At 37.9% G+C, this 27,976-nt stretch overlaps 1 protein-coding gene across 3 annotated transcripts in view; it reads left to right on the top strand.

Annotated features, from left to right (window-relative positions):
• LOC138042059 (tyrosine-protein phosphatase non-receptor type 13-like) overlaps nt 1–27,976 on the top strand; it is a 46,437-nt gene that overhangs the window by 1,274 nt on the left and 17,187 nt on the right. Inside the window, exons 2-13 of one of the 3 annotated variants that reach the window (XM_068887799.1) lie at nt 16,426–16,622; nt 19,696–19,740; nt 20,368–20,436; nt 20,558–20,648; nt 21,254–21,333; nt 22,393–22,469; nt 22,782–22,968; nt 23,883–23,987; nt 24,232–24,282; nt 25,488–25,553; nt 25,715–25,783; nt 26,927–27,003. In XM_068887799.1, the coding sequence (XP_068743900.1) occupies nt 16,602–16,622; nt 19,696–19,740; nt 20,368–20,436; nt 20,558–20,648; nt 21,254–21,333; nt 22,393–22,469; nt 22,782–22,968; nt 23,883–23,987; nt 24,232–24,282; nt 25,488–25,553; nt 25,715–25,783; nt 26,927–27,003 (938 nt within the window). In that variant the 5' untranslated portion in view covers nt 16,426–16,601. Of the gene's footprint in view, nt 1–15,813; nt 15,973–16,425; nt 16,623–19,695; nt 19,741–20,367; nt 20,437–20,557; nt 20,649–21,253; nt 21,334–22,392; nt 22,470–22,781; nt 22,969–23,882; nt 23,988–24,231; nt 24,283–25,487; nt 25,554–25,714; nt 25,784–26,926; nt 27,004–27,976 lie in introns of those variants that run through there. The other 2 variants (XM_068887801.1, XM_068887800.1) reach the window with 2 other exon arrangements.

The raw sequence follows: 27,976 nt of genomic DNA, 5'->3' as shown, positions 1-27,976 counted from the left end.
CAGAAATTGTTTATTCACGTAACTGCGGACTAGAAGTTTCTCTATTAGAACTCAGTAAATATTGTGGGGAACCACTTGTAGAGAAAAGAGAAGTGTGACTTTTTCAAAGAACTTAACACTGTAAAAACCTTAGACACCTTTTCGCATGTCTGAGTACGGCCCGGTTAATGAATCTCGAAATAGTGATTGTGACACGTTAAATCACTCTAATATAAATAGTTCGGTGCTTAGAATCCCGAATCCCGCATCAGCAAGATTAATTACGAGAAAATTGACGTTGAAGATGGTGGTATGTGACATCCACAGCGACACAAAGGTCATCAATTATTACTACGTACAGTAAAGTTTGGGCACCTTTATTCTAAATTCACTTGAAAGTCACATCCACTCAGTAAAGATAGTGAATCGAAAAAAATATTCGGTGGCTCAAATACTACACTCATTAAAAATGATTGTGGCAATTAGCTAACCATGAATTCATAAAAACACAATTTTTTTTATCCTTTGAAAGTAAACTTGAACAGGATGAACATATCTCATGGAGACCAATCAATGTTCAACAAAACTAACGAATTCAGAATGGCTCCTGTAGCTCAGCATCTTGCAAGAAACTCAAAGGTTTTTTGCCAAGTCCCTGGAAATCTCAGTACTTGATTGTCGGGGTGGACAACTGACACAAAACTGACAGCGTTGTTACTGAGTTTGTCGCTTCGGAGTTTAATTTTTTTGGCTGATGTGAATTTTCGTTAGTATTAAGAGAGTAAGGCTTGTCTGAAATTATGCAATAAATTCTAATTATGAAACTGAATTCATTTAATTAGTTTGAAACGTGGCTATTTTAATATGAACAACAAAATGGAATCAAAGATTTCTCAGGTTGTTTCGACGTTCCTTTATTAATCGCATTTTAGCGCTAATATCCGCGTTATTTTGAATCACATAAACCGATATTAAAATAATAATAAAAAATGTATCTGCTTTGCCGGCACATACGTTCACGTATTAGTTTGTTTTGTTTACTTTGATTATTTTTAAAATCTTTGCCTAAAGCTGATAAAACTAAGTTAAAGTTATTATGCTATCAACTGAGTGAAATTTGAATTTTTCAACAAATTATCACTTGATGCGGTGTGATCCATTGAGGTTAAACAATTCATATATCTTATTTCTTTGGTACTGGACATTGAAAACACTTGCAATATTGTAGTATTGTTACAAAATATTGTTTTGTTGATTTTTGGATGCTTTTGACTAAATTCAATAATCTTCAGTGATCAGTGATAATACATATAATGGGTGGCTAAGATTGATTAAAAGACGTCAATGTACTTCTGGTGCGAGCCATTTTTCACCGGAAGAAAGGAAAGGAAACTAATAAGTTACTCTTAAAAATTAAAACTCTCCTCACGTCTCGAGTCAGTGTTAGAGCGGCTCACAGTCACGAGTCGCTTACGATAGCTCACTTTCAAGTTACCTAGTTTTCAAGTCTCAGGCATCATGATAATTTTGCATGCTGTCAACTTCTAGATACTTAAAGCTTTAACATCAATTTATATAACCAAGTGTCCGTTTTATTGGTACGTGTCTGTTTCTATCTCTTAGTCGAAATACATTTACAAAGAATTTGTTTCAGTATCTTCATTTGGTTGAGCAATATCGCAAAGAGAGCGATTGATGGAGAATTCGAATTACTGAGGAAACCCTTAACTACGTCTTTAACCAGAAGGGAAGTCATATTTGCCAGTATTACCAATAATTGCAAGTTGCTTTCAGTATTAATTCTGGCAATTGATTATAAGAAAAACCAGTGATTATCGATACGGAAATCACTGATGACTATATACGGTGGAACCTCGATTTAACGAACTGCAAAGGGAATGGGGAAGTTGGTTTATTATAGGGAGCGTTCGTTACATCGAAAACCTCGATATAACGAATTTGCAGAAGAACAACGAAGATGTTACTATAAATAACATTTTAGGAAACGTTTGTAGTAAAGTTTGACGGTTTCAATTGCTCAAAATCTAGACTAGCTGTTACAAATATATAAATAAAAAACCCCATTCAGAACTCTCTAGGCAGCTCTGTTCTACTGCCAGCATGCCGGAATTTTTCGGTTCCAACCTCCCCCGACCATAGCCCGTCGCTCGTTCCCAAATCTGTGTTGTTCAAATGGCGTGTTGACATCGCTCTGTAGGTTTAAAACACAGACGGTATATTTTACGTTTGGGCTTCTGGATTGTGTTCGTTATAACGATGATTTCGTTATATTGAGGTTCGTTATATGGAGGTTCCGTTCCATACATTAAATTATAACTTTGGCCGGGCTGAAGAATATCGTTCGTTATACCGAGAACTTCGTTATAAAGAGGTTCAGCTGTATCAGTAGCAGAGTTAAAACGAAGATCTGAGAAGAAACGGGCAGGGCCGAAGTTTTGTAGGAAACATTCCTAGTATGATTATCTTGGGGCTTCGCCGGATAAATGGTATCCAGAGACTCAGTTTTCCATCACTCAAATACTTCAAAAAGAAAGACCGCGAGAGAACCAACATAATGCACTTGTCTTCGGCTTCCCCGAGGGGGGGGGGGGGGGGGACCCCGGGCTGATGTGGGGACTTTGTTCATTGCGCATTTAAAAGTTCATGTATTTCCCCACCCGTGGGGGATTTTTTTCTTTGGAAGTCTCCAGTTTCTGGCGAAGCCAAGCACCCAACTGGATTTGAAGATGCACTTCAGAACTTTATTTCAAGGGTTCTTTGAACGGTTAGCAAACACTCGGACTTTACATTCTGATGAAAATTGAACTTTAATTATTTTTTCTTGAATACATAAGCTGCTCGCAGTCTAGTGAAAATTTCAACTTTTCTTCCCGTCCTGAATTCCCCAGATTCTGTTTTAAATCTATCCGGACTGATAAAGAACAAGGGAAAACACACTATCATGATGGTTCACTGCTGCTTCTAAACACAACGTTCTTAAGTTTCCTGAGTACTCTGAACGGTTGCTGTGATGCTTCAGAAATTAACATTCTTGTGAATATTAAGAAAAAATCAACTTTTTCTATCCCTAACAATTTGTACGCTGTTCTAAATTTGTCCCGATTAATGACATATGTATATGGTTCGGCAAACAACTTATAAAATATCATCACGTTCATTTTCTGCTTCTACACAACATACACCTCAACACAACTCAAAGGGACTATTGATAGATACAGCTCTATAACTGTTGTCCTTTGAAAACAGCACAATTGAGAAAGACGATCCAAGTTGATGAAAGCAGTATTAAAGCGATACCGTTTCTATTGTCAGTGTATTGTATCACTAACAAAAGACGACCTGTTGACCTTTAACAGTGACCTCTATAAACAATATATATATATACACAGGGGAATTTTAAAGTTGCTTATGCCTACAAATACGTACAAATTTTTGACGGATGGTCTGTATGATAGACCAAAAAACAATGGATTTTAAAACATATCTTCTTCTCCTCCGCCATCTTGCCATCGATCGATCCATCGAACAATCGATCGTTCCCAATCCCCTCTCAGTTGAACAGAAGCGAAGTTCCCACATTTCCCCCACCACAAGGGCAGAAATTTGTTCCAAAGTCTCCATAAAGTCCCCGTATTCCCCCACATCAGCCCGGGGTCGCCCCCCCCCCCCTCCCTCGGGAAAGCCGATGACAAGTGCATAACGAAACGTCTCATGTCCAGTGTCCTGGTTATAAGTCGTCGATCATAATCCGTTTCAAGTTTCACTTTCCATGCTTTTCTGGAATCATGTTTTGTAAAACAGCGAATCAATAGTTTCAGGTATCAAATCTGAATTCTGTATCGAAAATAAAATAATCCGAAACCTCTGTCTGTCAGCGTTGAACTAGTTTCGATTTGTTTTTTACCACAATATTCCACACCAAAGAAAGGTTTTATTTCAGAGCGTTACCGAAATCATAACACGAAGAAGGAGCTATTTCATTGCGTGACATATTGACGCGAACATCACGCGTACAGCGTTGTCTGGACTCTTGTCGACAACGGAAAATTAGCCAATCATATTGCGAGATTACAAGAAATTGTGGTAAAATACTAAATCACCCCAGCACTGTCAGTAATCGCTGATTTACTCAACTCAGACGCATGCTTCTCTTTTTCTAAAGATCCACATTTCATTTTCGGCCAAAATTTGCACTCATTTCCAACGGAAATCCAAAACCTATACCATACCAAAACTGTTCTCCGAGAGAGTAGAGAGTTCCACTTTAATCGAAAAAAAACCAGTCATTTTTCAGTTGAATCTCAATACACTTTGTTCTGAATTTTCCCAAATTGGAACACATTTTAGTTTGGAAGGCATTCTCGTTTTTTATCTGGAAAAGCTTTCCGGTCCGCAACTTACTGATCATGAGGTGAGAGGGATGCATATCAGTCCATAATGTTTTCTATACAAGCAGCTGGCGATGGTGAAATAGGCGACTGTGATCGCAGCGCGAGCCCAAACAAGACAGCCTCAGTGTTGGCAGGCTAAACAGATGGTAGTAGGTGTTCCTGTATAGGTGGTGGCACATCGCCTCAGTGTAACCGGCTCTTACTCATATACCGAAGCAGCAGGACAGCTAGTAAATAGGGAGTTTAAGAAACCACGACGGCTACAGGACGAAAACGTCACTTCAAAATATACGTTTGAGCTATTCTAAGTATTTCGGGATTATTCAATCTTGTTTACATTATACAATATGTGCGAAGTGTCCTATAATTGGATTGGTACGGACGGATTTGAAATAAAGAGTGAGACTGAAAGATTTACTGTAGTTTGTCCACGTTGTCGTCAAAACCTCAAATTTGGTAATTTCACGTAGTAGTTTTGACGAGTACGGGAGAGAAATGTTCAAAAAATCGTGCCGCACGTGCAGCACGATCATTTTGGTTCTTTTAACCAATAATATTATTGATTTTTGGCGTTGTCGTTGCCGTAGCCGTTGTCGTTTCTTAAACTCCCTACTAATTTGATCAGGAACCCATGACCCGGAGCCTACAACTCTACTGTGTTCGTGTAACCGCGTTTTCACAGACCGATTTATTTTTAGATTGAATTTCCTGCGAATGAGACTCCCACAGGAGCCCGATTACCAATTACAAGAAATTAAGCTGACGTGATAGGGTCACCGAACCGGAACTGCCTTTGTTTTTTGACCTAATTCGCAGGAAGGGCTAGTCTAAAAATAAACCTACTTGTGAAAACGCCGTTTCACAGACGCTGTATGGAAGTTGCACGCTCCAGATGGGCTCCTGATTTGATCCCATTGATCATTGTAGACGGAACCTAAGCAATCAATCCACGAATCGTCGGTTAAAGTATCCCATCATTCAGTGACCGTTCGGCCCAATCAGTACACACGATATTGAAAAAAGGACAGATCATCCACTTTGTAAAACAGACTGTATGACTTTTCATAGGGCTCTTTAATGTAGCTCACAGAGTTCATGAACACAAAGAAAGTGAAGTGTAGCGAGAAAGCGCTTTATCGTCATTATCGGAGAAGACTATAGAAAATCTTACCGAGTTAAGCTGTCAAAGCAAAGCCTGGGCCTACTCCTAGTTATTTTAAGCTCCGAATGTTGGTCCGGCCTGGGATTTGAAGTAGCGACCTCTTACTTAGCTACCTGGCGCCTTTTTCTATTGGGATAACCAAACCTCGATTAATATGAGTGCTTAGAGTGTAGTTTTATATATTGACGGACACACCTATATGAAGCACACAGGTAAAGAAGATATCTGTCGTTTTACCGGCGTCGCAAAAGAAACTGCAAAGGTCGCAAAATTAAAACTTTTTAAATTGAACGGAAAATTGAGTGAACTTGTTTTTCTTTCGCTTAAAGTTTACTAGAAGTCTTGACGAAAGGTGACGCATGTAAAACTTCGCATCATTGAAATACTGGGTCCAAGTGCCTTATACACGCAGTGTGTCTGCGTGCAGAGCTTAAAAATATTACTTTCTTTAATTAACTAGAACAGTATTGGAATCGTATCCGGTCTTACTACTTTTATGCTACTTACAAATCAACACGTACGGCATCTAGTGCGCATCTCGGCCCGACAGCTTGTCCGGCCTCGCGTTAATGAAGGATTCAAAACGATTTACCTATGGGTTCCAGTTTTTAACTGAACTGCGAGAAGGTGCCTTATCACGTGCAAAATTATGAAGCAATGCAAGAGATAGTATTGATCTTCAGATTTGGCTAGGAGAACGAGTTCTTTCATTTATTTCTTGACGGGTGCTGCCAGACAGATAGTATAAAGCCTTCGTTTTCCGTTACGAGGAATAAATCAAACGTTAGATTCTTTTGCCATTATGGACGTAACCGGTTAAAGTTCGTTTCACGTAGTTAAATTAATAAGAAAGACGCCTCCTGATACTTAAATGGCAAAGAGATATATATTATCCTAGGGTTCAATCGATCATAATCCGTTTCCATCACGAGTCTGCAGTGTCGGTGTAACATCAAGTGCGGTGCATGTGCTCTGGTCTGAGCGAGACCAGCGTGACAGTTTTTTTAATAATTAAATTAAACATCTTTTAGTTATTAACTAAGGCCCGGTTCAGACGCCGCTCCACTCATGTGCCGAACTTGACTGAGTAATTAAGTACGGCAAAAGAGCGGTTTGCACTACAGAAAATGTTTGGCATGGCTCGTGTGAAATTGGCACGGGTGCCTAAAAAGAGCTCGGCAAACTTTGTTTACACTACACCATTTCTACCGTACCAAAAATACCGTGCCAAAATGTTTGGGCTCGCTTAACTTCTCTTGTAGAAATGCGAAGTTCAATTATAATCAAGAACGTCCGCGTGATTTTGAGAATGAGCAGCCATCTTGAAATATACGCAAAAAACCGCTGATACTGGCTGATACTGAAACCCTGGCCAACATTCAGGGTGAAATAACAGAGGAGAAGGTGCTGCCTTTGTGACGACATATGCAAATGGTTAGACTTTCATGTCCCCTTGGGTAAGCACTTTAAACTATAATCCCCATCTCGCAAGCCTTGCAATACTGAACCGGTTTGCGAGGAATGAGGTAAAGAGTTTCGGCCTTGTTTGTAGTCCATTCAGGCAGAATGTGATATCCAGCCTGGCTTAAATTGCTTCTGAGAGAATGAGCAAAACAGTCATAGCTTATCTTTTAAAATACCATATAAGGTAGATTTTTCAAAGGATTCAAATTAATTGAATTAAATGTCTCGCTGCATTAAAGATTTCCCTGTGTCTTTTATGCTTCTTTTATGCTCACAAAAGCGCTCCTGGAGTTCTTAAGCTCGACTTCCGTTCCTTAACAGCGTTAGAGACCTTGGTCTCTATTTGCACCACGGTTAGCTCAGTCGAGTGACATTTAATTTCATTATCACCAATCTGAACTAACTTTGGTCTTAAAGGAAAGTCCGCAGGGCGTCAAGAACTTGTGATTATTTGGGCACTATTCAAGGACAGTTTGGTAACTGACGTTATGCATAATTAATCACTGACGTCTGAAAATTATGCAAAATTCTTACACTGTGGAAATTCTTCTATTCGATTCTTAAAGCTCAGGAATTGCATACTGGGATGCTGCTTGTAAATAATATTTCGAGGAAGTTTCGAGGAAGGTTACAAATTATATGATCAACGTCAGTGAAGAAGACAGAGAGGAGGTAAGACTTGAAGAATATCTTGGGATAGTTTGCTTGCAATAACATGCAGGTGACTACAGATTTCGTAATCAGCAGTAATAGAAATTCTTTTCTGAATCCTTTACAGCACATGAAAGGTGCCTCGATTGATTTAAAGTGGTATTAAGTTGACAAATAGGATTTATTTTACGCAGGAAGAAGCACGGCAACCTCGAAAGTCGAAAAAAAAAAAAAAAAAAAACACCGAGAAGCTTAGACATTACGAAAAAAAAAGAACTACTAATACGAACTTGCTTTATCTTGCCCTCCAAACAATATTGATGTAGTTTCGAATACCTTTTTGGGATTTAGGATTACGTTTGATTTTTGTCGATGGGTTAAGCTAATTGAGCTATTACTTGTTAGAAACCGCTGGCCACAATCCAAACTTACCAACAAGAACAATAATATTGATCATTTAATTTTAAGGCTTGTATATTTCAAATACTGGACACCGCTTACACCACTGAGTTGCCACTCACCAGGAAGGTTGAACAGAGTGACACTTTCGTTTGCTTCCTTGCAATAATCGGCTTATACTGATTTTGTGTCAGAAAATTCAACTGTTTCACACCATCTCATGTAACAAAACTCACACGGGATATCAGTCACTATGGAGAACATGTATCAATATTCTTTTGAATTAAACTTTTCTTTATATATGTAGTATTATGGTACAGCTAAAATGGCTTGCTAGCTTACAAACTGATGTTTCATGAGTTGACAATTGCTTCCAAGTTTCTCTGTACTTTTCGGCTAACCTGAAAAACGTTCTGCCACAAACGTTTTGGTTTGGGACGTCGAAAAATAAAACGAACTTTATATGATACGTGACGCATTTTCTGCTTCGCATTCACACTGACAATTGCATGTGCCCCATAAACGTTCTGTTGCCCACTGGAAGAACATCCGAACTTGTGACCGGAATGTCGTATCCAGGAATTGACACCTCTTGAAGCACTCGGATTCTTTCCCGAGTATGCCCGAATTATCATCGATAAACGAATTATCACATATAAATACATCTCTTCGTCCGTAACCATTTGAACAAGGCAAAGGTCAACAACAACAACAACAACAACAAGAAGCTTTATTACCAAAATAAATAAAGTTAAAGTTTACAATAATTTATAATATATTAATACAAAAAAGGTAATGTTTACTCAGGATAACTAAAAAGCTAATCGAGCTGAGTAAAACTAAGTAATGTTTAAATAGAGGAGGTAGGTTGGCACTAAAGCATGAGTAAATCAATTACATGTACGTAATTAGTAGATAAAAGGAGACGAAAAGGAAAAATAAATAATTAAATAATTAAATAAACAAAAATAAATAAATAAATTCCAGTTGAAAACTTGACTTTGCTTTTAACCGTTTCACAACAACAACAACAAGATCAATTTCATTACGCTATATCATCACTGACACGAAGTAAATACGCAACTCGCAAATAGCATAGGCTAGTCGAGGCGAGTTGTGTAGATGAAAATTAATCAAAATCACATATGACTATTAAGCTCTTTGACTCCACTGACAGATGTAGATAAATAAAATCACTCAAATGACTTACACTAGGCAAAACAATAACAAAAACAACATAGTGGAGACATTAATTTAAAAAAAAGCTACGTAAAATATACAATAATTTAGATAATAGGCTAGGTGCTTCAATATAATCCTCATCGCCTTCTTACTAGACTAAAAATAAAGCTTTGCGTATTGACTTTTTGAATGCTAGTTTAGGCAAGTTACATACTTGAGATGGGAGGCAAGTCCATACTTTCCCGTCAAAGCAAGTAAAAGAATATAGCTGTTGCTTCAGACGTGAAAATTCAATGTGATGTTTGCCATAAGAGGAAGCCCTTGTATTATACGAATGTACCGAACTACACTTAAGAAATCTTTCAGAGATTGCTTCAGGTGGGAAATATTTGATACATCATATATCAAGTGTGATACAGCTTCAAAGAAAAGTAGTTGAATTTGTAGCATAAAAGGAATGACATGAATTCGTGGATTTAGAAAATGCATCATACGCAGTACACGCTTTTGAAGCAGCAGTAACTTATTCAGGTGGGTTTTTTGCGGCCTGACCCCAGGCAGTCAACCCATATGTCAATGATAAGGAAGTATGAGTGACTGATTTTCATTTCGCAACGTATATAAGGAACAAAGTTTCGTAGACGAGCTATCACTATTAATTTTATTAATCTTAGTGGAAACATAGTCTATATGATATTTCCAAGCTATAGATTGTCAATCAAAATACCTAGATATTTCATGTATTCCTTACATTCTAATATATTACTGCCGTTGTCTATTACTTTCAATTAAATCTCATAATTAAGTGGTCGTTGAGGTGGACGAATTAAGATAACAAAGTTGGATTTTTTCGTGTCAGAGCGGTTTTCAATTGAGTGTCGAAAGTAATTAGCGAATTGCTTTGGTTTTGCATTACTTCACTCAGTGATTGGTTCAAAGTTCTCGCGCCATTTTTTCAACCAATCAGAAGTGAAACCAAAACCAATCGTGGCTCGCCCGTGCACATTTTCCCGCGCTTGTGTCGGCTACGTGTAACTGCTTCGAGTTTTGATTGGTTTACAGGATTGTCTCCGTCCTTTTTGATTGGACAAAGTAATTACTTTGGTTTTAGTTTTACGACACTCGATTGAAACTCGCTTTAAGTGTCAATTTATTTATATTACATGCAAGTATTCACGTACATATTTCAACTCGTTATTAACAGTTTCCTCAAGCAAATTGTGAATGTCATTAAAAAGTATCAGAAATAGAAGAGGACCCAGCACTGATCCTTATGGAGCACCACACGGCGCAATTTCCTTCTTTGTGTGATTTGAAATAAGGATGATGAGAACCAGTCATTTACAATGCCTCTGACTCCATATTGATTTAATTTACGAAGTAGAATTATATGATCAACTGTGTCAAAAGCTTTCTGTACATCAATAAAAATACCACATGAGAACAGTTTGTTGTCTATATTCCAATGTTAACGATGTCAAGTATTGAATGTTGCGTAGAATGATTTTCACGAAAGCCGTATTGTGATCTGTACAGAATGTTAGTCATACTTATCAAAAATGCTCCTGACATATGCTCGGCACCCCTATGATTTCTGGCACGGGTGCATAATATGCTTCTGTTTGTTCTGTTTACACAGTCACGAAGAATTTACTTTGCCATGCGCGAAAAACATCGGTACGGTACCGAGATTTCGGAGTACCGTGTCATGCAGATTTTTGTGCTTTGCTGATACTGCATGTACAAAGAGGGCTTAAATCACTGACTTTAATTTGTGTGAACCGGGATTTGAAGAAATTTTTACACACTACATTGATTTTTATGCATGATGAAGTTCCTACAAAGTCGTACAGCTCACTATCGTCTAGAAGATCTTAATCTCGAAAGTGGTCTTTTAGAGAGTTTGCTATGTGATAAAAAGAGATGAAGTACCTCTTATTCAAAAGTCGTGTAAAATGTACTAATTGGAGATCTCCCCTTAGGGTTAGTTACTAGCGATAATCTTCTTTTGCTTTTAGAAAGATTAAATTGTACGTGGCTCAAGATGCTAACAATTGACGAATGTGTTGGGCGAGTATTTCAAGTTAGCTGCACTTTAATATGTTGCTTCCATGATAAAAATCTTGACAATTGTAAAAAAAAAACCGCATTATATATCTTATTAACATACTACTGCATTAAAATGAAATGGGAACTTATGACTTATGGAATTAAATTAATCAGACGGCTCATGATTGTACAGCGTGACGCAGTTTAGGAGTTTAATTTAGGACGGCCGAAGTGGTGAGAGCACTCGCTTTTCACCAATGTGGCCTGGCTTTGTTGGTTCTCAACTCTCTTCCGAGAGGTTTTCTTCCAGGTACCCCGGTTTTCCCCTGTTCTCAAACGCCAACATTTGATTTGATTTGTTGTGATTTTAGTTGATTTGTATTCTCCCCAATTAATTAGAGCACTCGACTTACTCGGCTAAATAACCTTGAGACTTTAATAATAATGATAATGATAATAATAATAATAATAATAATAATAATAATAATAATAATAACAATAATAATAATAATAATAATAATATTATTATTATTATTATTAGAGCGGTTTTCAATTGAGTGTCGAAAGTAATTAGCAAATTGCTTTGGTTTTGCATTACTTCACTCAGTGATTGGTTCAAAGTTCTCGCGCCAATTTTTCAACCAATCAGAAACGTTCTTTACTCTTCCTTCCCACTATAACCCTTTGGAGTATCATGGCCTCCTAGTACATCTAAGAATGATGTTGTGCTGGTCTATGCGGTATCCTTTGACCTGGGGGCATATTTCTCTGTCTTTTCCTGGTCTTCCGCAGCTCTGTTGTCCATGATCACAATCATCCGCTTGTGGTCCACAACCCTAACATCTATCCGGTTGGCTCTCATCATTACCACGTGGTCTGGGTACAGCGGAACATCCCAAAAGACTTGTTATTATTATTATTCTTACTATTGTTATTACATGGACAGCAATAACTTTATGAACAAATTGTTAAACAATCTTAAATTTACAATATATAATCTACTAAAATGCTATAAATGATATTCACAATCTTAATCCGTATAAATAATAAAAAATACTAAAAACTTCACTCCAACAGAATCAAATAAAGAATGGGAAATATACTTTAATAAATGCTAGTATACACAAAACGACGTCAATAAAGTGTCCCTAAATATTACATTATGGCTCCTTCTTGGATTTCAATGTCAATATCAATGTTCTTAAAATCACAAACGGCTTTTCTTCAAGCTCTTGATCCTGTAAGGCAGATTAGTGTGGATCTTAATAAAGCGAAGGATGTCCTTGCTCGTATCCAGGAAATTGTGTTAGCATAATCTTCTCCTTTCTTGAAGGAGATCAGCTGCGCCAGTCTGCTATGGTATTGCAAGCACTCCTTTCCCATACCGCCTGTTGACGGGAAAATAAGAGGTGTGAAAGGTCCTTGTTCAATGTCCAAAACCCTTCTCGAATATAGGCGCTTCTTTTCGTTCTCGTGATTGCGCTATATTTGTGGGAGTTGCAGGTTCCTATACGAATCAGAATCAGGGTGAGAGACCCTCACCTGAAAGAATACTGATCGTTTGTTCTCCCAAAACCCGCGTGAGTGGATATCTAATCTCACATCTGGAGCACAATTCAACACGGAACTCAGCACGGAGATTCAACACTGGCGCTCGATTCAACACGGAATTATTATCATTATCATTATCATTATTATTATTATTATTATTATTATTATTATTATTATTATTATTATTATTATTATTGTTATTTAAAGAATATAGTTATATTTCAACGACCACCAAGAATTTTGAGAATTTTGTTGGCCCCTTTCACAACTTCGTTTTTATCATGGATTTTACTCAATGTCACTCTGGACAAGTCCTGATAACACTTTTTGGATTATTGTCTCACTGTCCATTAAAATTGTCTTCTGCATCTCCGAAACAACCTTTTTGCACAAATCGTTCGTTTCAAAAATATTTTCCAGTTCCCTTACTGTCTCTTTTATACCTCCACAGAGTGCTCTGATCACAAGAGGCACAACTCTGACTTTGAAACCAGGTCTTCGCCCTCTAAGTTTAAATGCAAGCTGTCTGTAATTTGGTTTTTTTTTTCAATTATCTTAATCTTCGTTTCGATGTTATTTTCTTGTGGGCACGTCATATCACATATCCAGATATTCTTCTTTTCCTTTTCTTCAAGTATCAAATCTGGTCTTCTAGATGTTATGGTCTTTCTCAAATTAAACCGCTCAAAGTCCTACACCAGCTTTGCTTGAGAATTCTCCAAAAAATGCCCCCTTGACCATTTTTCCTGGTACCATTTCACATTCTTATCTAAAAGATTGTATTCCTTTACCCAGGAAACGGCCATCAACATTAGCGCTCTGTTGTGTCTTATTACGTACTCACTGCTTGCTATCGTTTTGCATCCAGCCAAAAGATTTTGTACAGTCTCTTTTTGTTCACCGCACAATATGCACTTACAGCATTCAGTGAGTCCCCTTGCTGCTTTCCATGCTCAAGTTTCAATCATTTGCTGTAGCATTGACATAATGCCTGATGTTTCTCTGGGTGTCACATTTTGTTCAAGCCACATGTTGCACTTCTGGTCTTGCTTTTTATAAATTTGACTTTGCATTCTTTTCTAATAGTAGTCTTTCTCTCTTTTTTCTCCTGTGCCTTTTTTGAAGAATGATTTTACCAATTTCCAAGCTTGTTTCCAAGCTTTGTCAAGTATGTTCCCTTCCAATATTATGCTTTCCACTTCAAATTCCACTGTCTTCCCTTTAGTTTGCATTGTCATTATTGCTTCATCCTTAATTGAGTTGTTCTCTTTCATTGTTTCTCGTTTCCATGCTGCCTTGATCCATCTGTTGTCAGACATCGACATGTAACATGCTACACGTAATCTCGATTCTTCAGATACGTCCTTTAGTGACTTCAGCCCTCTACCTCCTGCACTCCTCTTCAAGTACAATCTTTGATCGCTTGCTTGTCGTCCTAACATGTTGTTCTTTCTCAACTCTCGTTTATTGACTTGATCTAGTTCTGTAAGTTCCGCCGATTGAGTGCACATTCATTGGGTATGCTGCTACAGGTATCACTTTGATATTTATAGCTCTGATCAAGTTCTTGTCATTCAACTCTGTCTTAGTTATAATCTTCATCCTTCTACTAACTTCTTCCTTCACTCTATTGTACACTTTGGTCTTAATTCCATCGGCCTGCTCTACTCCTAAGAACTTGTATATCTCATTCTGGTCAGGGTCTACAGTTTTCGTTCTTTCATGCAACACCTGCAATCCTTCACCTTTAACCATCTTTCCCCTTTCATAAAACAATTTCAGCACACTTCGCTACTTTATAACATGCACCTGTATCAGTGCTTGCTTGTCATCTCATTGACATCTTTCAATACCTTATTATCTTATTATTATTATTATTATTATTATTATTATTATTATTATTATTATTATTATTATTAGTAGTAGTAGTAGTAGTAGTAGTAGTAGTAGTATTTTTATTATTCTGTGGCGTCACTATGGGTTACTGTCAATACGTTGGGGAATATCTATCGCGCTGTGCCACTTAACTTACAAACAAAACTGAAACTTTGCAAAGCAAATTTGATTTTATTATCTCAGAAGAACACTTTAGAATACGTTACAATTGTTCGGTTACAAGAAAATTATTAACTAAACCCTCCTTGTTTACGCGACAACGCATGCATGCATAGCGTGGCAACTGTTTTTAGCGCAATGCTCTGTTTCTGTACCAAAAATACGAACTCTACCAGATAAACCTCGATTAAGGAAGTTTATAGATATTTTCCCTGAGCTCCTCTTAAGAGTTATTTTAATTTTCCTTGAAGCAAAATCCACACTAATTTGGATCGATTATATGCTAAGGGCAAAAAACGTCGAACTGGAAGATTGACAAGTAAAGGTCTCTAACAATAAATATTGCTTAGTTTGCTTAGGTAAGATCATAATATTTCTTTCTTATTCGAGAAAAAAGAAGAACAAGCGAGATTTCTTCAATTAATCAAATTAGTTTTTCTCGTATTAGTCGTATTGTGGATTTCTATAGCAATAATTTAAGATCTAATCCATCACCATGAAGTGTTTTTCCTGGTTTGATGTTGATTTCATCTTTCGGGAACTTTTTATCCTAAGAGTTCGGTAGAATGTCATTAATTAACCATACCTTCGCAGTGGGCGAAACTCTCGTGATTGAAACACGTATTTCAACAACCGACTCAATACCTAACCACAAATTGAAAACATGAATAAACTCACATCTAGCGACAAGAAATGTAAATTTGCTTCCAAATTGTTATAAAAAAGCGATCGGAATCGAAAGATAGGGTTGGTTTCACGTAAGTTACCATTATCTGTTTCAAGATTGGCGCGCAGAAGAAGCAATCCAGAAGTGTTCCAATGAAAACAATGTTATGGTTTTAAATGTACCCGGAACATGTTTAGAACATGAATTAAAATTATGCGTTTTGGGGATCTTGACATTTCATTTGCATAAGGCTTGGTTCGACTGACTCACCTGTTATTCTGCAATTCATCGATTTGCCCAAAGATCAAAGCGACATTTACTCGTGTTCGACGCAATTCTCTGCAACATAAGCTTCAACAATTTTTGGGAAGCGAGGAAATCGAAAGCGTGTTTTCATAAAAGTAAGGTGATGTTGTTTCCTTTCGTTTCGATTTGAGGAATTTCCCTATTTTTTTGCCGTCTTAAGAATGCTTTCGCTTTGTTTGGCGCAGTAATTTGACATTACTACAGCTTAAAATCAGTTTTGTGTGCTTCAAGTTAAATGCGGCATCTCCGAGTGAAATTGCGAATATTCGTTTTTCCCGTTTTCTTCAAAACGTTTCCATTTGACATCTTTAAAAGCGAAATATTTACGTCAATAACTTTCAAGATGCTTTCGACCAAATTGAAATGGAGGCGAAAGAACCAAAACAAAAGCTGAAATCTGGTTGCGATAAATTCAACAAAATTGGAAATTCAGTCTAAACAAGACAGAGGTATGGATTCAGGCAATTTTTCAAAACAGGAAGTTTTGCAAACATTTGGTGCCTTGTTTAAAGTTATGTTTTTTTTCCTCTTTCTTGTTTCTCTGTCAGACATTGCTAGCTTGTCCGTGTAAGGGTTATTGTCAGCGTCCGGAAATGTAAGCAAGAGCTGCCGGAATGGTTTAGCAAACAGAAAGTATTTCTTCACACATTACAACGCTTACGGAATGACAACAAAGTGGAAGGAAGAACTGCTTTCATAAAATTCAAACGCGGTGTCTTCTCACATGAACTCTGCGGCTACAGTTGTAAGTATACACACCTTTTTTATGCTATTTCTCCGCTGCCGGGACATTTTTCAGGGATTTCCTGACGCTTTCGCGAAAAAAGTCGTTACGAACGTCTTCAAAATGAGTAGCTTCGCCTAAATAGTTGAGCTTTTTATTTAGAGGTCTTAATATTTCTGTACTAAATGATAAAAAGATCATTGACTATATATCAATATCATGAATATCAAGTAAAAAATGAAGTGAAATGCATTTGTCACACTTATCATTGAAAATTAAAGTAAAAACGCTGTAGATATTTTGTGAATTTACATTTTTAAGGGGATTCTGCTGTCAACTAAAGTATTGTGAGTAGTTAAGAATACCCTCATTTTATTATTTGACAAGCAGCTAGGCAACTAATCGCCGAATAATCAAAACCATTGATTAGCTGCTTTTGTTTTTTAGAAGGAAAGCATTATCATTGATAAATAACAGATATTATGGACAGTTGAGAAAAAACATACTGCATAGCTAAACCATAATCGCATAGTACGGAATTGAGGAAAAACTTGTCAATTTTAAATTTGTTAGATGGGACAACGCGAATTCAGACAATTTTGCAATTTGAATCAATTTCTTCATCGAAACGGGAATGACTAAGCGGATGTTCAATCCTTCTATGTCAATAAAGTCACTGTTCAAATTTCTCAAGTAATGCCCTTGCTAACAGAATAAGTCAATTGAGACTGATGCAAACGAGAGATGAAGTGGCTATGGCGAGAAAGATAGGGTTACTCCGATGTTCGCAAAGCTTCCTAGGAGGCAAGGTGTGTATTTAGAGCAAACTGCGCGCCACTGAAAACAAGAGCCTTTCTTGCGAGCTTGCTAAACTTTGCTCTTCTTTTTTAATCCAACGTACGTCTTTTTGAATTTGAGCTCTTTGTGAAAGAGCTATCATCAAAAACACAAAATATGTTTTCTACCAAGGTAATATCATATCTGACGCTGATATACGGATTCAAGCCTTGAATCAATAAACCTTTCCAACGAATTAAATAAGTAGTGATTTTCGTCTCTATTTAGGAGCTTTTTACCTCTCGAAGCGAAACTCCACAACACATCCTTCCAAAACTGCTGGATTTCATTAAGATGTTTGCTTTAAATTTGTTTCCCTGGGGCGGCGATTTTCGAGGTTGAATCTAACACTTATTTCTCTAACGTCATCAGTGGTTGTTACAAGCCATCTAAAAGTATGCACGGAAGAGTCGTTTAGAGTATCTTTTTAGTACGATTGTTTTGAAAGAAAAAGAAGATATTACATGGCCGCGCGGGGATACGAATTTTATCTTCGAAGTGAGAACAGCGAACGAGTGCGAGTTTTTATAAGCACTCGAAGATAAAGTTCGTATCCTCGCGCGGTCATGTATATCGTCTATTTTTATTTTATTAACTTTGCCAGTCAAGCTGGCAGAGCGCCACAACAGCTTGCACCAATTACTGTGGCCCCTCTTTTATCCTCCCAACCATGATACACAACAGAAGACAGACCACAACACCGGGAACTACGTGCCCTACATTTAGCGACAAGTGTGTGGGTTCTTTTCCGTCCCACAGGATTATTAACATTGAAGGGTTGTGAGACGGGACCTCCGGCTTATCGTCCTTATCCTTATCCGAGAAGACTTGAAAATCTAACCATTTGCAGATGTAGTTACAAAGGCAGCACTTTCTCCTCAGTTATTTAAAGACCCTGAGTGTTGGTCCGGCCGGAGTTGAACTCGCGACCTCCCGCGTGACAGTCCGGTGCTCAACCAATTGAGCCACCGGTGCGCGGTTAAGAGTCTAGAGTTTTTAAGCATAAACTCGGTTACTATTTTTAAACGTGCGGTGTCATGCAATCCCGGTGCCATTTCTTGCAATAACTGCAGGGTGCAACCTTCAACACACACACACAAACTCTTCACTCAGGGGCGCCCAACGTCAATTTTCGAGAAATATCTGTTCGGAAGGCGATTTGGGATCTAGAATTTTCGGAACATTTGTTGTAAAATTCCTTGCTTGCCTGCCTGTTCTAGGATTTTCGAACATCTAAGACATGGTATAATTGTCTATTTTTAACGGATTTTTACCCTAAAAGGTCACCTAGAATTTTCGGGAGCCTTTTTTCTGACTGAAATTTTCAAAAAGGTAAGTTTTGATCCCTATAATTTTCGGATCACTAGACTTTCAGCTAGGAAATCCGAACAGATGAAAAATTTATTTTATATATATAAAAATATGCCTATATCTACCGTTTAAAATACGTTTAACAATGCTACGTTTAAGTGGTTTTGAACTATATTCTCGTTGGGTGCCCCTGTTCATTTAAATGGTGGTCACCATAAATTCCTCTTTCTCCTGTCATGAGAGAAGAGGCTAAAACACCCCTTTTTTCAAAATCAGCCTATTGTCAGTATGCTAATAGATTTTCGGGTCGAACAGCGTTTGCTATGACGTACATGTCACTAGACTTTGATATGGAATAAAGGTTAAAATTCTTTAGCCTTTGTTTTCGTTACACTAAAACATCTTTTCTACTCTTCCCGCCCTTCTGGCAATGGAGAACATTGATGCATGGTAACTCTTTGCAAGGTTTCATCAAATAAATGTAACCCTGTTCATTGAGTGTTTTTTCAAAGTATTTCCCTTCATGGTATATAATGATATATATGCTTTTCCTGTTCCCCAGTAAATTTTGAGCAATTTTCTTATCTACTGTGCCTTTATTACTATAAAGTAGCCCTCTTAAAAGTGCTCTTCGAGACATTTCTGTTCCATTTGATCTCATATGTTCCGAGTTCAGTGTTAGTTATGGCCTTGATGACTGATGAGTATAATTAGTGCATATTCTTTCTTGCATGTCAATGTCGCTCGCCTTTTATTCCCCCCCTTTTTGCTCTAATCTGCACGTCTAACTAAGCAATTCTGTGCATGAGTAAAATAAAGTATAACGCATGCTTATTTCTCTAAAATAAACGTCTTATGCATGGCTTTCATTTTTACTCAAACAAAGACCTCTAAACATTGCATAACACTTAACTTTTCTCTTGTCAATTTGGCTGATCACTCTCAGGCGGGAAGAAGAGCGGACCAGAAGGCTGAGGAAGCAGGCATTTTGGTACTTTTCCTTCATCTTTTCTTGTTCTTTTCTTTGCGATATTTTCTATACTTCCTCGTACTCCGGGGACACAAAGACTTTGCAGGACTTCCATCTTCTTCCCTCGATTGCTTCAATCCACTGTGCGTCTTTGCAGAGGGCTTTTGTTAGTATCCAAAACGCGTTTCCAGTTTTCTTCAGGTGCACGTACCTTTTCCCATTTGTGTAAAACGTGTAAATTTACGGCATCTTATACAGTTAACATGCCAATATGTGTTTGGAACGTTCAACAGGGTACGCGGAATTACTACGTTTCGGTTCAGTTTTGCGATTTGAAAGTAAGATGAAGTCGTCAATATTTCACTTCGACGTTATGAGGTGCTGTTTCTTCGTCTTGTTTCGTTGACACCACACTATTCTTTGCCTATTGTTTAATATATTTATATTATATTTCTACTTCATATTGAGTTTGTTGCTTGATTTATCGTTTGCGAGTTTTTCACCGTTACTAGGTTGTTTGCGGAGAACTACTCCCAACGTCAAACATGTTGCAGCGACTGTCGCAAATGTGCGGGACACACAATTGTAACCATCCTGGTTTCAACTTTAAGAGCTTGAAGGCCAAACTACCTTTTTGTTATTCTACAGATCGGCGAGGGTGACAAATTGATCAACGTCGTCTTGCTTAATGGGGAAAGGCTTAATGTCAGGGTTCAGGTGAGGGTTTCTAAACTTTCAAACAATCCCTATGATCTCAAAACGCGGGAAATTGCCACTGTAAATATATCACTGGGCTATTTAAACAGATTCGACTTTCATTGGTATTCTTTCATTTTAGGCGCAAGCCACTGGACAGGACTTATACAACATCATTACTGACCATCTTGGGGTCACAGAGACCACATTTTTTGGTCTTATGATCATCAAAGGTAAAACTCAGTTTAAAGCCATTTGTGTGCAAACCGGTGACAAACGAATCGTGTCTTGGTTCGGTTGGCTCGTTGGCAAAAAGGCAACTTGCATGCTGTGGGTGACTGAGAAATCTCGTCCGACATACTAGTCATCGGTATCTGGTAACTGAGAAGTGTTGAACGTGCAATGTGCAATCTTTGAGTTATGAATGCTTGCGCGAGGTTGCTAACCACGAAATAAGTGTGAGAGTCATCGCTTCTTTAGCATAATACACTTCAATATACTTGTCATTTGAAACTAAACTGTCTTCGTAAAATTTGGCATCCTCAAAAGTTCACATTTTTGTAAATTTGAAACTTTGTACTGTTACAGCCTCCAACGTACAAGGGTACAGTGAACTACATGTAATGTGTCCATCGATCTACGAAAATGTCCTCTGTTAATGAAAATGCGAGACATTGAAATTTTGAATGACATCGTCGACGTATCTGCATTTCTTTTCCCCTGTGAATTGGTCGCCCCTTTTATTGGCTGCTTCATAGTTTGCAATCAGCTTAAGGAACTACTTTGGTTTTGGTCTTACTCATGGCAATTGAAAACACAATAATGCTTATTCTTACAGATGGAGAGCACGAATTCCTTGATTTTAATGAAAAGCTGTCTAAGCTAGCAAAGTTTGCTCCGCACTTATGGAAGGATGACGTAAGTTGACGTACCGTTTATACTTCCCAAAAGATATTTTATTCGTTATTGCTCTGACTTCAAGCGATAAGTTACCGCAAAATGCTCTACTCGCTAAAGGGCTGGTGAGACTTGAACTCGTTAACTTCGTTTGGCGAACGGATGCATGGCTCAAACTATAAAAATTGTTAAATATCTCTTACTAAACGAGTTCGAGGTACTGTAAGTTAACAGGAGCACCCAGCGACAGGTTTCTCTCAAGTGCTTTTAAAACGCTGTTCTAAGCTATTCGGAGTGCTTTTAAAACATTATAGGTTCATTTTTGTTGGGTTATTCTAGGGAACGTGAAGCTTCTCGAATTTACTGCGGCATTTTTGTCTACTTCACGAAAATCTTAGGTATTGTATTCTTTCCGAAACTCGTAGCTGGCCTTTTTTCGGTACTCACGAGAACTTTTTTATCAATCAGAAAAAAACAGACATAAACTTTTTCAGATCACGAAAGTTCGATGTGAAAACTCCCCAAAGAAAATCCTTAGCGATTAAAGGCCTTCCGAACAGTTCATTTAACGAAAGGTTCCCTTGGGTGCCCCTGAGTTAAGGAAATAAATCGACGGGAAAAAACGAGGATCCGTAAGTTACAGTAGTGAGATATTCAGTTATTATATCTGTGAGGTAATAAAGCGCGCAGGAAAGGAAACTAGCTGACGTGAAGCCAGCCGAACGTTCAACTGTAAAATCTAAGAAACGAGTAAATATTATTGGCTTTTAGAAATAGTTGATTGCAAGAGTCAGATAGTTTCGCAAACTTTTATTTCAAACAAATCACACGAAAAGCTTGCTTGCAAATGTTGCATCAAAGCTTCAAACTGACTGGACTGTACTGTGGAATGGCCCACTAAATTAGCCAATCATGGCGCGCGTACTATCTGAGAGATATAATAAACCAAAATGAAAATCCAGGCATTCATCAGCCCATGCTCATACTCTATAGTATTTTTTCCCATTGAGTTCTTTTGATACCAAGAGTGCTACATTTTATTATCGTTGACACTTTTTCTCATTCTTTTTTTCCATTTAGGTATCTTGCAACTCCTCGCTAGTTTTCACTATATTCTTCCGGGTCAAGTACTACGTGGAAAATATTTGTCTCTTGCAGTAAGTTTTTAATATCAAGTATTAAATCTTTTTGGCGTCAGTTTCCAAGGAGACGAAATGGCTCTAGATTTTTCAAGTCTTGCAATGACTACTGACTGAATTTCTCTCCACTGGTTGTGAATTTTATTCCAGTCCTCCAAGTCCTGTACACAGCCAACTCGTTGCCTCTTTGGGCGTTCGGTTTTCAGCATTTAACGTTTGATCCGACTGAAATGTTTGACGGTTTCCCTACTCATTGACATAAAGTGCATTTGAGGATATTCAATATGGAAAATGTCTCAGTTCTGTTAATGATATATTATTCTATCCTAGACAACAATCTACAAGGCACTTATACTATCTGCAGTTACGAAAGGATGTTTTGGAAGGGGGAATTTACGTCCACGAGGAAACAGCCATGCTTTTAGCTTCATATGCCCTGCAAGCTGAAGTTGGTGATTACAATCAGAATCTGCATGGAACCGATTACTTTGTCCCAGAACACTATCTTCCGCAGCGGGTAAGTTGTGCATAACCTATGTTACAAATTTCGTTGTCTGATGGTGGGATTATGAAGAATCTGAATTTGCAGTTTTATGGGGGGCTGCTTGTTTATAAAGTGGAAGGAGTATATCAGCATTAGGAAGATCCAACAAGGTGAACCGTCTTAGTGGCATATGATTTTGCATTACAGTGATAACCTTTTGATTCCTGGAGTTAGACATAGTAAAATCTCTTAAGTCTCACTCCTAGGAAACAATGGTTTAAGTTAGCATGCAAAAAAAAAAAAAAAAAAAAAAAAAAGAAAGAGAGAAAAAAGAAAGAAAGAAAGAAAACGTTGAACTTGGCCATAGTCACTCTAAGATTTTCTAAGCAATATGATCTTACTAGCTGACAAATCCTAGTGGAAGGAAAATTCCAGCACTTGGAAGATCCAAGAGAACAAGGAACAGAAAGAAAAATAAACATGGCGGGGGCCTGGCATTCAACATCTTCGTTCTATCAAATATGAATCAAAACCCCATTCGAACCTTCTGTCGATAGGAGAGGCGATTCATTGTTCCTGCAATCTCTAGGATCCTTTCTGCTCAAGGTTCTTCATCCTCCTATATATAAGAAGCCCCTTAGAGCTTCGAACTGAATACAAGTCGGTCACAAAAAACTTACGTTGTTTTAAACTGAGAGAATAAAAGCAATTTTGGGGGGGGAGGGGGGGGGTGGGGAGGGAAAGGCTGATTATCACAACAAACGCATCCATCGAAATAAATCTAAGGGCGGGGAAAGCATCATGTGGCGACCGCCACCAAAACGCGCAAACTGGTCGATTGCAAAGGGTGACCGGCCACGGGTTCAAATTGCCACGGGTTCAGGTCATGGTATATATCATGGTTTTATAAAGTTCTAATGTCGTCCCTATTGCATCCTTATTGCAAGGCGATCGCCAAGCTAACAGCGTCATCCATCAAGAAGCAGCTTCCGTCGATGCACAAGACGCACACTGGTCTGAGTGATGCGCAAGCGGAAATAGAATACTTGAAGGTTTGTATATCTTTCTTCGTAGAGCAACTCAAAAAAGGATAGCACATTTCCGCCACCACTTACTGCTTTGCTGCTTTTTTCATCCAATAATCGACTTGTATAATTCAATATTGCGTATCCATAATTTAACAGTCACATTTCAAATTTCATTTGCTGTCTTCGATATGACATCCACATACATCCGTCTGAGCAAACCTTGACTTGTGCTTTGTTGTCGTTAAAATATTGTTTTCATAAACACCAGGAAGCGCAAAAACTGCAGGAGTATGGAATTATATTCAACAAAGTGTCCAAAGTAAGTCAGCTCATCATTTGTTTGCTTTTGTCAGATGTAAAATGCTGTATAGTGGTTATATAGTTATTCCTCTATTTCTCGAAATATACGCACGCTTTGTTTTTCAGTAGAGTGGGCCCTATTTAAGCAATAGATCACAAGTTTTATGGTTTATTTATTTATGTATTTAATCAATTTGCCAACAAAGGCAGGTGACAACACAATAGAACATCCCCTACAAGGTGTATCACCCACCCAACCCAACCAACACAATGTACATAAAAACTAACTACACCAATCCCTCCCCGCTGGTAATTTCTTACAGATTTTTTTTTAATCAAAAAGTTTCAAAAGCTTCTATGGTTTTTAGACTGAAAACCACGCGAGATGTTGGAAGAACATGAGAAGAATCGTAAATCACGAGCCGCAGGTGAGTGATTTACGAATTCTTCGAGTGTTCCTCCAACATCCCAAGTGGCCTTTATCATGCCTCTAAACCACAGAAGCTTGTGGTCTATTGCTTTTACAGTTTACTGACACAATAAATCATAGCTGACTAACATCAGAGCGCGTGTATTAATTTGGTTATAATATAATCCCTGTTAAATTACTCAAGGTTACAGTCACTTGCTTTCATTGAAAACTTAAGCTCTTACATCGATCTATAATTTAAAGACGTTGTCACTACGAATCAGGACCAACTCGTAGCTCGACACTTTATTCGTTAAACGTCGAAAACTCTCCCCTGGGTATATTCAAACTTGCACTACTACCTTGTCATATATATCGTACTAAAACGCAATAACTCGGTAACGACAACGTATCAAATGTTCTCTCCAAAATCAAGAGAACGTCTTGGCCTGAGTAGGCGCCAAGTTTTCTATTAAAACAAAATTCGGATTTCAACGGTCACAATGTTCCTGCGTAAGCGACAACAAATGACTCTAAGTTCTCACCGAACTATTCGGCTCCAAATTGATTATAATATTCAGTAGTACTTGAAATCTTTGCTCCTGACAAGAAAAAAAAACCAAAAAAGGGTCACGTGACGCCAGACAAACTTACAAAGGGGAGTCAGGAGCGACATGCAGACGTTTTAAGAAAAGCTACAAGACATCTTAAATGAGTATGCCCACCGTAGACCCCAGGTATAATTGACTTGCGCGTATTTCAGAAAGATTTTGTTGTTTTGTATTTTGAAAAACATGTTATACTTCATTTTGTAGTACAAGAAGGACAAGAGAGGCGGGTTCAGCTTGGGCATAAGTGTTCGAGGTCTAATTGTTTACGAGGTAAGTGTTTTGGTCTCATGGAGAGAACAACTGCTGTGTTAGGGGAATGCCTCGTTAAGGGCGTAAAATACTTCAGTGTCTGAACATTAACCGCAGCATGTAAAGAACCCCATAGCTACATCCAAAATTAAAGCAGAAGTTATTGTCTTTTTTTCTGAAAGGAAAGAGGAATCGTCAAGAGTCCAACCTTTCGCCATCCTTGGCACAACATCAAGAGGAGGGCATTTAAAGTAAGTGATAACGCAGTTCCTTGACAACTGGTGTCTTCTTTGAGTGCGATGAAAACGGTGTTTTATTTTTTAAAAGTTCCTTTTCGTCTTAACATGCACAATTTTTAAGCAAACAGTCAGTGATTAAAAGAATTTAGAGACAAGGAAAGAGCGAATTCAGATTTACTGACCTATAAATTTTTTCCAAGCAGTTGACTTGGTTAAGCCTGGATAAAGGGGTTTAGCTTCTAAAGAGCCCGTGTTGCCGGGTCGGGGGGAAGTGAAACACAAAACTGGGTTCATCAACTGAGTTTATATTGTCAATTGACCATCGTGAAGAAATTTGAAAGCTGACGTTTCTTCGTTAGCCCTTGGTCAGAGCGAATATCTGCGCTCTGACGAAGGGCTAACGCTGGAGAAGTCAGCTTTCAAATTTCTCTACGGTGGTCAATTTACCATAGCAGCCCAGCTGCAGCTGATAAACATAGTTCTGTGTTTGAGCTTGTACTAGACAATATCACTCTACCATGCACCTCCTCTAACTCGATCAATTTTTAACAATTCCTTCAAATGCCCTACCCTGTGTGAGTTCCATGGACATGCTTGCTTGAAAGTTGTTTTGTTCTCAAAAGATGCCATTCAGCGCGATTGTAAGTCAGTCACTCAGATACCTTGCGAGCAGTTTGTTTTTCCTACGCTTCCCGAGAGAGAAACCACTGCAAGCTACTCTTTGATGTGCTAAGTATGTCACACCCCACATGATGTATTTGACTCCACTTCGTCTCATTTCGCAGGAAATCACTACACAGCAGGTTCGCCCAAACTCAAACTGTTATGTAGCTGAACGCACGCGCAAGCGCCAAAACAAGTTTACCAGTTCAAATTTAATTTATTCATCCTTGACGCTGGACGGCGGCACACTCAAAGAAACTAATGGTTGCTCGCAGTGGTTTCTCTTTCGGGAATCGTAGGAGAAACTAACTGCTCGCAGGGTATCAACTCAGACGATTTGAAAAGATGAAGTAATAGATCAAGGCGAAAACTAACAGATCGGTGTAATGTTTTTCTTTACAATTCAAGGGTCTCTCATGGACGTATTCTGGGTTAGCCGCCATTTCTGATTTCATTTATTTTCATATTTTTGTCCATTTATTTCTATTTCAGAGGCGTCGATTTTATATTGAGGCACACGGTGATCCAGAAACATCTAAATTGGTGCTATACACCTGTAGCTACAAAAAGTAAGTTTAGTTTTACCGAAAAAAAAAAAGTCGGCAAATGAGAGAGACGGAGAGAGTAAGGGAAAGGGCCGGAATTTGTGAATTTCATTAAAAAATATCCAATCTCTCCAATTCCAAAAGGAAGCCAGTTTCTCTCAACGTCCGCAACAACAGACGTCATAGTCAAAGTCAAAGAATAACAACATGCGAAACTCCTCCGCTTTAAATTTTTGTGAAAAAGTTTCCGTTTCTAAAGTAACTTAACTGATAATCACATATCATCGTTTACTCTAAAAAACGGTCAGCGTTTATTATCCTTTAGAGCACAAACCTGTCCAGAATTTACAAGATTTACAACTACTCTACCTTTGGTAAAATGTTTAGTTAGTTAGGTATTTAGTAGAGTATGAGCTGTACATTTCTGCCTGAAAAAGTTGAAGATGACATTTTTTGGTTTACTAAGCATAAATTAATTTATTACTATTCCTTCTAGAAACTTAAATGAAATTACTATCGAGATAACCCGAGAAAATTAACATTTGTCACTGTTCAAAGGACACATTGTAACACATTTATCTTCTGAGCCATGTTTTAAAGCCCTAAGATCTCTCGAAGAATTCACTATTTGGTTTTCCTTTGTTTTGTCGTGTGTATCTGATATGTCTAGCGGGAACAACTTCGCGTCATGGTTTCTAAGGGATAGAAGCATTTCCAGTTTTATATGCTTAATCCTTTGCTGAGAAAAAAAAACAAAAATGGTTTTACTTACTTTTCTCATCATTTTATTAAAACACCATGCACTAAGCTTAAAGAGTTTGGGTTTTTTGTTTTATTTGCTCAGTAATCAGAGATCCTATTTATAAACATTTGGTCTAAGCCAACTTGCTAACAACCTTTCTTTTAATTCATGTTTCTGGTTTTCCATTTAAAAGGGAGGAGGAACAGATGGTCTTTTTAAAGTGGTTTGCATATTTCATCTAATTGCACCACGAAT

This window comes from Montipora capricornis, chromosome 3, assembly GCF_036669925.1.
Source record: "Montipora capricornis isolate CH-2021 chromosome 3, ASM3666992v2, whole genome shotgun sequence".
Lineage (NCBI taxonomy): Eukaryota > Metazoa > Cnidaria > Anthozoa > Scleractinia > Acroporidae > Montipora > Montipora capricornis.
This window is presented reverse-complemented; position numbering and strand designations above follow the sequence as displayed.